The sequence below is a fragment of the Perissodus microlepis genome, chromosome 1 (genome assembly GCF_051167445.1).
Source record: "Perissodus microlepis isolate ML-2025 ecotype Zambia chromosome 1, ASM5116744v1, whole genome shotgun sequence".
Taxonomy (NCBI): domain Eukaryota; kingdom Metazoa; phylum Chordata; class Actinopteri; order Cichliformes; family Cichlidae; genus Perissodus; species Perissodus microlepis.
This window is the reverse complement of record NC_140461.1, coordinates 20,290,236-20,305,248: the sequence shown is the minus strand read 5'-3', so window position 1 is coordinate 20,305,248 and position 15,013 is coordinate 20,290,236. Positions and strand designations below refer to the sequence as shown.

Genomic DNA, 15,013 nt, shown 5'->3' with positions numbered 1-15,013 from the left:
ATGGATCTGAAAAACATTTTCCTGTATATCAGCTTTAGAAAAAGTGCTTTGTTAAAATAAATCTCAATTTTTTGTGGGAATAACACGGTAAATTTGACATTCACAGTTTGGGGAAGCACTCTGGACGACAGCACTGAGGGTCTCAGTACAATTTCAGACTTGCATTGTAAGGAGGAAAAAAATCCTTTAATTCATATAAAGTTTTGATAAAATGCATTGCTTTATAAATTCTGAAGCACGGCTACATAGTCTCTAAGCCATCAGGTTTGTGTAGTTCATTCATTATTTACTTATTCACCATTGATTTTCTTAGAATAACAGAAAAGCTCGTAATCCAAGATGATGTTTAAATTGACTTTTTTGTTAAAAGCAACAGACCAAAACCCAAATCTGGAACAAATAAAGACTTTACAACATTTCTGAACTTTAAACAGTTGATTGATTATCAAAAATTCAGGTATTTAAATTTCTCGATTAGTTGACTGATTGTAGAACGTGACCCCCGCATTGCAGGGGGGGAAAAAATCCAGGCTTTTCTAAGGCTGACTGCTTCTTCCTATCTGCATGGAATATTACTGTGCATGTTTACAGTACAGATGTAACAGTCAGTGACTTATGTTGGCAGGTTTATCTGTCACGTCACTGACCTGAAGGGCACAGTTCATCATACGAATGATGTAGTCAAACTGTTGGTGGTCCAGTATGGCGCGGTTCTGCTGAACATGGAGACTGAGCTCCTCAGTCAGACATTGGCGGGCTGCCTTGCCTTTCAGCGCACGCAGTGCAGCCGGCAGCGTCTGTTAAAGTGAAGAAAGAGGGAAAGAGGGTTTTAGAAAGAAGTAACAGACCTGTGAAGAGAAGTCAATTAGCACAAGACACAGGAAACTATTAGTAATTTAAAACTGTTAAAAAAACTGAAGACAGGAAACCTTCATTTTATAAAGTATTTGTCAAAAGTGCCATTCACTACAACTACAGGAGCACCTACAGTGCTATGAAAATTATTTGCTCTTTCCTGATTTATTATGGTTTTGCAAAGATAAATAAATATAAAATGCTGTTTCTTGCAAACCTATCTGGCCCTATGTGAAAAAATAAAATTCAAGCACACTTGGGTTATGCAGCAGGACAATGATCCGAAACACAGCAGCAAGTCCACCTTCGAAGTGGCCTAGTTAAAGCCTGGCCTTAGTTTAAACAGGCCCTTCATGTTGGAAAACTGTCCAATGTGGCTGAATTTAAACAAACCTGCAAAGAAGAGCGGATCAAAATTCCTCCACAGTGATGTGAAAGAGTTATTGCAAATGCTTGATTACAGTTTTTGCTGCCAAGGGTGCCGCAACCAATTATTAGGTTTAGGGGGTTTAGAGGGTAATTACTTTTCCATTACTTTTACTTTTGTTTGATGAGCTGAAACATTTAAATGTAACAGATTTCCAAAAACAAACAAAAAAAACAGGAAGAGGATAAACACTTTTGCACAGCACTGTATGTATGTCAAAGACTTACAAGTTCACGGGGTGTTCAGAGAATTCCTGCTATGCATTTTTACCCTGTGCATGCAGATGCAGGTTCAGGTTCAGGTTATATAACTCCTGTATGAAGCTATAAGGATACATAAAACAACTGGCACTCATCCCATTTTAAACACACTGGAGTCATATTGGACTGATTGCTCACCTATGAACTCCTACAGATGAGGCTGTAGTGTGGAATATAACTTTGAGGAAAGATTCCTGTTCAGCGTAAATACTTGCAGGAACAAACAGATCAGACAGGAATTGATCAATCCCAGTTGTAATTATTGCTTGGCAGCTTAGCCTGGCACAGGGATGCAGAAAGATTGATCACAGGCCTTATTTACTCCTGCTTCTAGGTGTCTGTGTGCCAGCTGGGACATAATAGGACTATAAAGCTAAGGAGAGACCCGCTCCTAAACGGCCTGAAGCTCTGGTGTTACCCAAAGCACGGGTGCGTTATGAACTTGTTTAAAGGTAGAAAAATAAACAGTGTGCATCACCTTTTCAGTCTCCAGAGTCTTGTTGTAAAAGATGAATGAGATGCAGTTCCTCACGACCTCCAGCCTGCGAGCGCTGTTAAACACAGAGTAACTCTTTCCCATGATGGATGCTGGAAAAAGCAAACAGATCATTGATGAGTCATTTTAATTAAAAATTTACATGCAAAAACTTTTGTGAAATGTATTTTTTGTGCATAATAAGGTTTTAAAGTGAGTCATACCAACAGGTGGTCCAGCGGGTACTACACACTTTTTCTCAGTTCGTGTAGGAAGAGGAGCGCTGCTGTGTTTTGCTGTACCCTCCTCCATAAGCTTCTCCACCTTTTCTTCATGCAGCACGGGGAAAGGTATCTGGTGCACGCGCAGGTGGGATCCCTCAGACGGCCGAGGCACTTTCTGGAATGCCATGTGGGGGTTTGGGTTCTCCTAACGTACAACAACCAGGAAACAACATGGATTAATGGGACAGATTTGGAGCAGCACACGTGCAGAGCGGGCTAAAATGAGGAAATCAGACGTACACGGCACACCAGCACAACAGAGGAAACTTAGCAGTCGTTTGTTGCACGAGGACTTACATTTCTATAAAGCTGCTCGGAGAGCTCCCTGATGTGCTTCTGAAGCTTGGCGGGGTTGACCTCCTCTTCCTTAAAGCTGTCAAAGTCCAAGGCCACCAACTGCAAAGCACACCAACAACAAAGAAAACAAAATGTAAACTAGAAACAGGGTCAGTTGATTGAAAAGGTGTTTATGTACGAGCCTCTCTATTTAAAGTTAAAGGCTAAGGTTTCGGTGGTGCATCACTGTACAGTACCTCATCAAACAGATCGCAGGCTCGGTAAGGTGGACCCCTCTCTGAGACAAAGCCGGCAAAGGCCATGCCATCCAAAACCTTGGTCAGGAAGTCATTCTCAATGAGGCCTCGCTGGCCCAGGAAGGCAGTCTGGATAATGTCAGATTAGAGCATTCACAATCACAAACCTTGTTCATATGGATTTACTACAGACTGCACAACAAGTAGCCATTTTTAGAACATGATCACAAAATATCTCTGCAAGGGGGACTTTTATATTGTTGCAACGTGGGCAAGTTCTTCAGTGTGTGCAGAAAGGGAAATAAATCCAGTTAGAAATGACTACATGCAAATGAATTTAATTTATTTTACACATAATTATATGTGCCTGTGGCTAGAGGAGATAAAACACAGTTCACTCGAGCCCCCCACCTCCTGCTCCAGAATTCCAGGCGAATAAGCAGAGCTTTAGTTTATAATGCGATCCATGTGGGGTACTTTGAGGGTGATTTGCTGATGGGTTACCACGGAGACACCACAGACACGAACAAACAAAAACCCCGGCGGAAAACAAAAATGTAAACCTAATACGTTTCATATGGCTCACTGCCGGATTTGCCCAAGGTTACGGGACTGTGTCCGAAGCTTGGATAAACAAACGGATACCATCAAGGAAGAGTCACGAAGATTCTGTGACACGTTTAAAACAACACGCATACTCACACATGCGCACACAAACGCATGCATTAGACATCTCTGACAAGTTTATCTGTCAGGTCTTTATGTGCGAGTCCGCCCACACTGCTGGCTAAAAGGAGCGCGGGCAGATTGATGGAACATCGTGTTTTCTAGGGAGGAATTGCTTAACGAGCTTAATCAAAAGGTCATATATTGGCAAAAATGCTAATTTTAGCCCCGGGAATTTCATGACCTCGTTTTATTACCTTGTGAAAGTGGATCACGGGTTCAGAATGGATGCGGATGAGCTGCAGGCAGGACCTGTAGCCCTGAAAGAGTTGTGCAAACAACCTGAGAAAGACGGCCCTCACCTCCTTGTCCTGGAACACACACACACACACACACACATTACTCATCAAGCAGCTATGCCACAAATGCAGTCTGATAAGACAATTATACAACAGACATGCTTTTTTTTTTTTCTTCACTTGGGTTATGGGTTACCGTCAGTTAGTACCCCCACTCCAACGCTAACCTCCCTGTGATAAGAAACCTTTTCTGGGCAGCCTGTCCTCCTCGTGTGGGAAGGAGGAGGACATCACTCCTTGAGACACTGAGGAACTTAAATGAGGCCAAATGTTAACGCCGCTGACTTACCAACAGCTTGAGGTTGGAGGGTGCGGTGCGAGGTGGGGGGAACGCGTTGTCCGCTATCTCCAAATCCGGGTGTAAAACCTAAGAAAATGAATTTAGATTCAGACGATACATTTGTTTTCGTTTATCCCAAGCATTCATGGAAAATAACTTGGAATGATTCCAACATCAACTTAGGGAACGCTGCGGGTGCACAGCGAGTGACCAGGTAATGTGGTAATCAAGAAGTGCCTTATTATTTCATTAGGAAAGCAAACATTTTATTAAACAAAATATAAGAATTAGCATTATTTCTCTATATATGTGTAGTGATGGGCTTGTCTTTGTAAAAGGATGAAATGACAAACGAATTCTTGTGCAATCAAAGAGCTCTGCAGCACCTCCTGCAAAAAACAAAAACATTACCTGATCATCCCTTCAAGTTAGTCTCCCTGTGACTTCTGGGAAACATACGTTGCACTCGGGCAAAGTTCAGTTCACTCCATAAAAGTCCTGCTGTGACTACCTGCATGTGACAGTCTCTGATGGCAACTGGATCATGTTGTCTGTGTCAAAATACACGCCTTCAACCATTTTTGATTTTCAGGAAGAGGAGAGTTTCAGAGTGTGGCCGGAAAAAAAAAAAAAATCAAAAAACAAAAAAGACGTGGCACAGATCAGATCATCACATCAGATCAAGTGTTCTTCCTCAGCTGTCTCAGGATATTACAGCCAGTACTGATTCTCCAGCCTGTTGGGGCCCTAAACAAAAATACACAGGGGGCCCGTCCAGCCACAGGTCATCCCCATTCTGTTCTAAATAATGTGACATCACCAACAACAGTCTATAAAGCAACAGGTAAAGTGTTACTCAAGAAATGGCAGAAGACAACTGAACTGAAATGCTAACACTGTAACTACTAGTTTCTATGTTCTTTTAGCCTACTAGCTATGCTAACAAGTCACCTGCTGGTGTTCCAGGTCTGACTCCTGGCTCTGACCTTGTCACATCACAGTGGAGACAGGTGGGGCCCACTTAGGGAGGTCACGTCTCTCTTGCTATCCTTGGAAACTGAGGGCACTGCTGTAATGTACAATTTGCCTGCCTTACTTAAGGCAAGTATTACAGCAGAACAACTCTGTGACCGTAAGGGATGAATCAGGCTGTCAAGCATGTACCTGGATACCCGTCTGACTTGATGAGCTGTCTTCGAGCTGGCTGACATAAGTTGTAGCTCAATCCTCTGCTCAATAATAGCAATGTAAGCTAGCTCAGGTTGTCAGCATGTGTTCTTTGTGCACGTGTATGTTCCACAATTAAATTGCAAAGCAGGGTTTCTAAGGAGAGATTTAAATGTTGCAAGGAGACGACCTTGAAAAGGTCAGGTATGTTTTTTGCTTTTTTTGGCCGGCATTACGGAACTTTCTGAGCACACTTTGTATACAGAACATAACCCACTCTATTACTCTATTATATAATGTTCAAAGACAAGGAACTTCGGGAATATTTAAAATTTTGGGGTGCTCACTTTAGATGCCATCATCTTTAAATAATGTGGTTTTAGGTGTTTTTGTGTGCATGTGTGAGTTTGCGTTTGGGCTCACCAGGGACAGGGTAGACTGTGTTTGGTGTAACAAAGGTTCAGGTAGCAAGGACAGGTGGATACACTCAGGAATCTTTATTGTTCCTCCATCCAGGTCAGCAATGATAACATCCAACTGATCAAAACACACAAAACACTGACAGGTCAGGTGGTTTTACTGTTGCTGGAGGAAGCGCTGTGTGGTAGACATGTCTGATGAGAGTCAAATGCAACCAGCTAAATATAGAGAAATCTTTTAAAACCCAGTGTGCAAAAACAATCTGAAAAAATAAAAATGTAAATTTCGCTGGTCAGTAGACAGAAAAAGTCCTTAAAGCAAGACCTGCTTTGAGGATATCAAAATAAGCCTTTAAAGACTTTAAGTTAAGTGTCTGTTAATGATTCATTGTTACCTTTTAACAATTTCTAATCTTTAACTTGTGCGTGAATGTAGGACAAATTCCTGGATGTCTGTGACACATCTACACTCACCAGATCCTGGATTTCGTTCTGAAACATGGAGTGCACGCCGATGATGAAGGGCGTGGGTGAACTCAACACTTCCAGCAGTCGCGAAGGTAGAATGGGGATGTAGGGGTAGCTGTATGCACGGACACAAGGAAAACGCACAAATTTACTCGGAAGAAAGATTAAGAAGAATTATGCAACGATTGGTCAACTATGAGCTTAAAATATACTTCCCCGCAGGGAAGAGGATGTGTTTGATTGCACGCAATGATGAAAATGGAGCTCGGATGACTAAACTTATTTCAAGTGATAAGAGAGCAGTAAAGCATGGAGGACATTTATACGGAAATTTTAAACGATCATCATCATCTACAGGAAACTTGGGCTGTGTCAAAATTGCAATAAACCCCAGATAATTTAAATGTAGAACACTGTGTGTGGACACAGTGTTTCATATCGTGTTAATACATAGTGGCTTCTAATTCTACCTGAACAACAGAATTACTCGAGACCACGATTGTGTACCAGTCATCTGAAACGCCCGTTACTTCTGTGCGAGTCCCGTTTTACATTTTCCAGTAACAAAAGGGTTTTTTGAGACGTGTGACTGTGTTTGTGCAAACTTCCAGCAGCTTAGACAGACAAATAAACCGCTGCTGATTTTTGTTGTTCTTGTTGCTGTTGGCAAACTGTAGCATCATGGTTTTAGTGCTTTTATTGCTTATTTGTTAATAGGAACTAAATACACTCGCAGACACTTTATTAGGTACACCTTGTAAGCAAAGAAAGGGATCCACTCAATTCTTCATCGCATAGATTCTGCAAGTTGCTGAAAACATTTCTCCGAGATTTCGCTCCACGTTGACACGACAGCATCACGCAGTTGCTGCAGATTTGCCGGCTGCTCATGCATGACCACATCTCAAGGTTGCTCTATTGGACTGAGATCTAGTGACAGTTATCCTGCTGGAAACGGTCATCAGAAGATGGGCACAGTGTGATCATGAATGCTGTTCATGCCAAATTAGTCATCTGAATGTTGCTTCAGTGTTCAATGTGCTGTTCTTTTATAACCACCGCTCACAGGAGACTTCCTCTTTTTCTATAAACCCTAGAGATGGTTGTGTGGGAGAATCTCAGATCAGTAGTTTCTGAAATACTCGGACCATCCCACAGAGCACCAACAACGATGCCATGTCACTTAAATCACCTTTCATCCCCATTCTGATGCTTAGTTTGAATTTCAACAAGTCTACACACCTAAATACACCTAGTTGTATGACAGCTGATTGGCTGATTAGATATTTACGCTAACAGTGAGTTAAATAGGTATACTTAATAAAGATGAGCAAATATCTCATACTTATAAATATTTATATGTATTAGCATCCTACTACACCACATTAGATCGACTTGATGTTGGTACTTTGCTTTCACATAAAGACACGGTGGCACGCCATGGCTGGAAATCACGTGTATGTAGTCGTTAAACTGTTACTAATATTACTACAATGATGGCTCAAGACGTCTTCTGTGAAAAAGGCTTACTGTCTCCTTCCTCCTGACGTCTTCCTTCCTTTCGCATGTTTTGTTGTTTAGTGTTATGTTTGAGAACCCCTGAATCCATTTGGCCGGATTAGCTTAAAATACCCTTTCTTACAAGATATGTTTCACAAGGGAGAGTGATGAACAAATGTATGGGAGAAAGGGAAGGAGGTTATTAACCGCATACATCTGAGTCATTTCAAGCAAACGAACAAAAAAAAGAGGTTAAAGAAGGTTAAATTGTGTGACTTTAAAAGGTGATCTAATGTGGTGCAGAAAACTGTTTATACAGAAATGAATGAAAAATTAACAAAGTTAATGATCAGTCAGATCACAAGCCAAGAAAGTCACAACTGCAGTCAATGGAAAGTCACATGAGATTCTGTCTCATCCAGCCATATCAAACACATACTCACCTGTATTTAAGAGGAAACATGAGGGCTTCCAGGGCGCGGCATGCCTCTCCAAGCCGCTGGTAGCTGGTGGAGTGGAATAAGACCTTATGTTCTGTCAGAACTGCACAGAACAGGCTAAGAACATTTTGGATTCCTGAAATGACAAAAAACAAAACAAACCCCAACAGAGAATGAAATAAATGAGGTATCTGCTGGAATGTGACGTCCACATTTTCCAGATCATTCATCTAAAATTGATTTGTGAAGGCCTTTCAGACTTCAACAACAGATTACAGCAAACAATGTGCACTTGGAAGTTCTCTGATAACCATAAAAGCTTCAAGACGGATCACTGAAATTCTAAGGAAACAATATTCTGTACGCTCGTTCCTGTCAGGCGGAACAACGTGAAGAATGTTAATATAGAAAGTTCAGGACTTCATCTCATTGAAATTTGCTCCGGCTGTGATGGAAAAGTACAGAATGACTTCAGAGGGCATGAAAGGAGAACGCAAAACACTGACAGCAGTGTAGCCAAGACCACTTAAGGCTTTGTATGCAAGAACAATTACTTTAGCATCAGTTCTGTAGAAGACTACAACACAATGTGGTTCTGCTCTTGCTGAAGTTGTAAAAATTTTATTGCACGCTACCAAAAAAACTTTTTGGGAAGTGCAATTAAAAAAAGAAGAGTGTTACAGTAATGCAGGCTGACTTGTGCCAGTTCTTCGATTAGTATTACTTCTTTGTTTTATCACCTCCTGTCTAAATGAAGCTACCACAGTCTGTCTTTGTATGTGGGCACTGCGCTCTCTGTTTACTATACACACAGAGCAAATGTATGCAGATGGGAACACTGAGCTAAATTTATATATTCAAATAAATGCATAATTGAAAATACAATGTTTTTAAAAATATGAATACTTTGAACTAAACTGAAAGGGCAAATTCACTTTTGTTTATATTTCTTAGCTTGTATTATTATTTTTACTACTGTTGTTATTTAGTGCAGCTGCATTAATTGGAAATAAAATTACAGTGACACTGTGTAATCTGCACTGTGTCCACTAGCTGTGAAAATAAATCTGCATTCAAATAGGACAGTTTCTACTGAAACACTGAATATAAAGGTAGGTGAAAAGTCATCTCTGAAAAACAAAGGAAATTACACACTCTCATACAGTATAAATAATATTTCAAAAACTGATGCAACAATCAGGAAGAATTCTAAGTTTATAGTTCCTGTTATTGTTTCCTATCAAGCAACTGACAGACCAATTCATCACACATCGGAGTGATAAGGAAAGAGGAACACCGGCAGACATATCCGCGCCGCTGGGGGCGCTGGGTCTGGAGTCTGGCTGCCTGAATGGAGCGCTTCAGTAATAAACAGGAAACGTGCACCTCAAAAAGAAACAAAAAAGGAAAAAAATCTTCCTTTTTAAAATGAAAAAGCGTGACTTAAAAAGTCATAACAGGCACCAAATGATGTATTTTTGTCCGTAATTTTTACTGAAATACCAAGGCTTCCAATTCACAGTCACACCTCGTGTTCAGGTGTTTGCTTATCTCATGGAAACAGCGACACGTTTCCGAGCCCTAAATAAAAGAAGTGGCAGCAAAAACAGAACAGACAAAGGCAACAAACAACAACAGTCGGGCTGTTGATGGTTGGATTTATCTCGCTCCCGGCCGGGGGGTGGTGTTGGGGGGGCTGTACTTCCTGTGCAGTGTAACATGTTTAACACACATTCCTCTGTGGTGACTCGATGACCTGTGCGCACAGAGCGATGTCCCGACCTGCTTGTCCCCATGCCAGTAGCTGATCCTTATATGGATGTAAGGACGAGCTAATAAGTGGAAACAAAACGCTTACGTGTAACTCATCAACCGACTTTCCAATCAACGTGCAGGAAAGTCAGGCTTTAAGGTCAGAGGAATCATTAACTCTACTGTCTAACTATGTCTTTAACTTTCAGTTTCCTGCACCTTAATAAAAAAAATGATTATTATATAACAACCTGTGACAGAAGCAGGACAGATTAAAAAAAAAAAAAGATTATGATTTCATATTCTTGCCAAGAGTGGAATAAAGAATAGATAATACCGATGCCGTGTCTACATATATAGCTTACAGACACGAGATGGTCAGGACAGTTTAGCCTGAAAAAACCTGCAGACAAAAAAAAACAAAACATGCAGACTGAAATAATTGAGGTGGTTTCAAAACCCCATTGCCTGAAGTACATTTGTTCATTTATCCAACATTAAACTTCTGATAGAGTAAACCTGACTTTATAAGTTAAATTACAGTCATGGTATACTGTAAGCATCACAAGATGAAAATATCAAGAATGAGTACATTCAGTATTTGATAAATTCAGCGTCACTGTGATGAAAGTAAAACGATATGATGCTTTTATTGGGCGTTATAGGTGCATGAGTCATTTTAGCCATTGGTAGGTGGTTGCCAGGCAACTTATAATCATGTAGGAGTTCCCAGCCAAACCAACAGACAGTTTTTGTATTACAGTAAGTAACTATAAAAAGTGACAAATTGTGGCTTTGAGGTTTTTCTGGCTAGCTATTTTTCCCTTCTGCTAGCCGCTATATAAAGCTATGCTAACAATCTCATTGCTTTAGCCTTTAGCCTAGTTTAGTGTAGATTCCCTGCGCCGTGTCAGAGGTACTTTTCTTCCTGAAAGTCATGATGATACAAATATCATAAATATGACATTTTCTGTAAACGCCTGGGTAGGGCTGGGCTATATCATACCGTTCACAGTAATACCGGTGTAATGTTGGGCAACGATAGGAAAATGAAATATCGCGATAGAATATGGGTAAAACGCGCATGCGCAGTGCCTTTGTTTACATACGCACATGGCGGCGACGCAGAATGAGAAGAGCGAAAGTGGATCGTTAAATGAAACGAATGAACCAGAATTGGTTTGTAAAAATGCTGCAACTTCAGTGGTGTGGAACTGGTTTGGCTTTCATCCGTCAGGTACACAACAAAGCACTATTTGTGGTAGAGCATGTTAGCGGGCCGTCGTTATTACCGTGTGTTTTGGAAAATACGGCACACTTAAAATCAATCCTTTGATTTTTCTGAAAATCGACAGTGCCCCTTATAATCCCGTGTGCCTTATGTATGAATTCTGGTTGTGTTTACTGACCTCGAAACGATTTTATGTGGTACACGGCGCTCGAAAATCTGTCAAATGTTTCAGTACGACTTTGCTAAGCTACGAACCCGCAACGCTTGATGGATTGTAAGAGCATTACGGCTATCGTAGGCAGGCGCCTCGCGGAGTGATACGTACTGTGCTTCAACATAATATTACCGTATTGTGTGTGTATAACCTCTTTTTAAGTTTTGTGGATATTATACATGGTTATGCTGAGGATATATCAAGCCAATTTCCACTGGAAATGCCTTTTGGTTAAACTGTCAGCAAGGAATTTGCATTTGCACTGTTAATTTTTTATATAACTTTAATGCACTTAAAAAAGCTGCTTGTTTAAGTGAAAATACATTGATGTTTTTTTTTTGGCACTAATAAAGTTGAGAAGTTGTAAATTATTTTGTCTAGTGTCAATTATATCGTCAGTTATATTGTTATCACAAATTTTCAAATGTATATCGTGATAAATATTTTTGGTCATATCGCCCTGCTCTACGCCTGGGTACATTTAGCAGTGTTCAGATATTGGTTTGCATGCAGAAGAGTACCTGTCTATTCATTTTCAAAATTATTAACCGAGCGACCGAACTGTAATCATTGTGCTATTCGTACGTGACTCTTAACATTAGAAAGAAACTAACATGTGCAGTTCATCTTTCCAGCACACATGTACTGTATCCTACTTGCTGCTCTGAACTGCAAATGTACCCTCCTGATTAAAGGAAGCAGGTTTAGGAAAACTGACTGGTCGTGATTCGTTATTATGTCAACATTATTTTGTTTTGTGTATCCAAATTGGCAACAAATGCATGCTCTGACATGACCCTAATTGCATATATCATGTAAGAACACCTACCCCCCCCCAATCCCCTTGCTGCTTCCAAACAAAACGAGGATGGTGTTAATACAGTCAGGATACAGAATCTACTCTGATGTGAAGCACATTCTCCTAATCAAGAGAGACCAAATGAGGGCCAACTTTCCATTACAAATCAGATTTCAGGTGAATTAGATTTAATCACACTCTCGGCTTACATATGCAAAAAGTGAAATAAGCCCCGCTGTTTAGGAATAACCCCAAAATCTGCAAACATAATGCAGAAAGTTCACAGCGTGGCTTTTGCCAATTTGCGGGTTTTTTTGGGAGTGCTAAGAAAAACAATAGACACACTCCCTAAATACGGCTGGACTCCTTCATGATTGAGTCATTGCGTATCAGGCACGTCGGTTCTTTACCAGAGCACGTATCGCCTGTTCAAATCATTTAAGTCTGGACCATTAACATATTGTGCAAACACTGCAATCCGAAACCACAAAACCTAATCAAATCTTCATTATTGGCTCCTTCTACCCAGACAAAATTACAGAAACATTGTTGGGACACAGAGAAAAACGCACAGCCGTGCTTGAGACGCATTTCATGTAGAACTAATCCAAGCTCTTAATGGCTCACCGCAAAAGTCCTACAGTAGTGGATTTTGCCACTAGGTGATTAGCAAAGTTACACAGAGCATTTAAAAATCTGATAAGAATAAATGTGAAATATGTCAAGCATAAAGGCATTTTACTAAATAAGCTGAGACATTGAATGCTTTAAAACTTATGTTTTTAAATGTGACTGCTGTCAGATTATAATAACTACTAGAAATACCTACATGGTGATTGAGTCTACAGTACATGATAAACTGCAGCAGAGTAATGTTAATAAATACATGACAAGACATTTAGTCATTTCATTTCAGATACAACAATGAAGTCATAAATAAGTCATGTTGTGACTCATGATTGCTGGTTAGTAGTTATCACAGTTCCTTGACCCACCCAACTGCTGGAAGAGTAGAGCAATACTCTTGGATGTAACGGGCAGCGTGTCGTTCAGGGGTGTCTGGATGAGCTGACGGTCTCCTGCTCCCAGGCTAAATAGCTTCTGTAAACAGAAAAAAGGGCGTGACAGTCAGACAACAGCAATAGAACATTTTAACGACCATCACGTCTACAGGGTCGAGAAGTCCAACGACTGACAGTCACAGGACTGTTCTGAGCCCATGGGGCATGAAGAAGATGCATTCTATTCAATGCAAACACTGTGCAGACCATCTGAATAAGTCTTTTTCTCACTAATCAAAAACATAACTGATATGGTGCACAGCTGCATCAATATAAAAAATGATTCATGCACTGCAAAGATTAAAAAACATATTTCCAAAGTGTGTACGTGTTGTTCAGATCAACACAGACTCTAATCAGTCACCTAAAAGCTGTGCTTTAATTATTCTCACAAATACATCCTGATTCAACGGATTATCATATAAAGGTCTCATGGGGTCCTCATTCACACAATTCCTGGCATACCTGCATGTTCAACTGTGTTTTGTTTTGACAAATGAGTCTGCTTGGGTCTGGCAGACTTGAGGACATGAGATTTTTTTGTGGCGTCTTGCTAGAGAACAGAAGGGGCCAAATTCTTCCTTCTAACAGCACATTATCCATCATTTAAAACAAAATCAGATGAGAAAGCGAGAAACCCGCTGTGGCAGAATGAGTGGGCTGCGTTTTTGTTCCGGGTGTTAAATAAATTATCTTATGCCTAGCTTAACGGAGCATTATCTTCTGACATTTGGCCACCAAAATACATTATGACATCAAGAGGGATCCTAATGCAGTGACAGTGCAGTACAGTCCTCAAAAATGCTACAGATAAAGTTCAAGAGATTTTCTTTCTTGCTCCACTCTAAGAGTTTATTTCATGGCAGAATGAGTAGACTAGAACTTCGCCTGAACCCTGAACATGATGGTGGTGACTGGCTGCAAAGCAAACATCAGTCTGCATCACTGAACCTCAGTCATCCACTTACAATCTGGCTCAAAGCAGAGCAGGGTTGACATCAACAACCAACTAGCACAAAGTCCTGGACCTGTGCCCCCCTCCTTGAAAAACCACCCAGCAGCAGAGCTAGACAGTGATATGTGGACATGTTCTCTCTTAGGTCAGACTTACCTGAGATCCACCAGCAACAGGAACCAAGAACGTAAAAAGGTTGGCCACCAATCCCTCCAAAGGGAAACTCAGGCTATCGATGTAGACCGTGTAGATCAGCCCTAAGCATCCCTGTAAGAACAACATGTGGAAGACAACTAAGACATGGAGAAAAAGGAAAGAAGCAACCATCAATGTGCTTAATAAGTGTCTGCATTTTCTCTTTTTGGGCCAAGAGCAAAGGATCCTCAGTAGGTAAGGTCTGCTAGTAAGGTTATTACCATGGATGGTATGACTGGCCTTACGCCAGCACAAACTGACCTTAATGAAAGGCTCAACGTTTCTTATGCACCTGAGACTCCTGTACTTTCTGAAGTGCATGCCTACACTACACCCATTTTACAGACAGAACAAAGCAGATTAGTATCTGCAAGATGAAAATCAGATTTGACAAAAATTCTGAGAATTCTTCCGAACGGTCAGAAAAAACATTTTTTAAATCAAGATTTAATCGTGCGGTGTCTTATTACCCGGAATATTTCGGGATAATCCAGCCTGGACACGAGAATGAGACTTTTTGGTGCAAACACTTGAGCTGGCTGGATCAGGCCATCCTCTTCTGCCTCCTCATCTTCATCGCCATCAGCTTCAATGTTCTTTGATCCCTGAAACATAAAAAGAGCAGTCGTTACTTTATAATAAGAAGCCCCTTGAGGTGACTGTTGTGATTTGG

The 15,013-nt window shown here is 40.7% G+C and overlaps 1 protein-coding gene across 2 annotated transcripts in view; it reads right to left on the bottom strand.

Annotated features, from left to right (window-relative positions):
* Window positions 1–15,013, bottom strand: part of sbf2 (SET binding factor 2) — a 108,627-nt gene that overhangs the window by 50,422 nt on the left and 43,192 nt on the right. For both annotated transcript variants that reach the window (XM_084934449.1, XM_084934458.1), the window contains exons 4-16: window positions 14,811–14,945; window positions 14,302–14,412; window positions 13,125–13,230; window positions 8,137–8,269; window positions 6,200–6,308; window positions 5,730–5,843; window positions 4,149–4,226; window positions 3,758–3,871; window positions 2,835–2,963; window positions 2,599–2,697; window positions 2,242–2,446; window positions 2,021–2,130; window positions 648–797 (exon numbers count right to left, since the gene is read on the bottom strand). In XM_084934449.1, coding sequence (XP_084790575.1) covers window positions 648–797; window positions 2,021–2,130; window positions 2,242–2,446; window positions 2,599–2,697; window positions 2,835–2,963; window positions 3,758–3,871; window positions 4,149–4,226; window positions 5,730–5,843; window positions 6,200–6,308; window positions 8,137–8,269; window positions 13,125–13,230; window positions 14,302–14,412; window positions 14,811–14,945 — 1,593 coding nt within the window. The remainder of the gene's footprint in view (window positions 1–647; window positions 798–2,020; window positions 2,131–2,241; window positions 2,447–2,598; window positions 2,698–2,834; window positions 2,964–3,757; window positions 3,872–4,148; window positions 4,227–5,729; window positions 5,844–6,199; window positions 6,309–8,136; window positions 8,270–13,124; window positions 13,231–14,301; window positions 14,413–14,810; window positions 14,946–15,013) is intronic.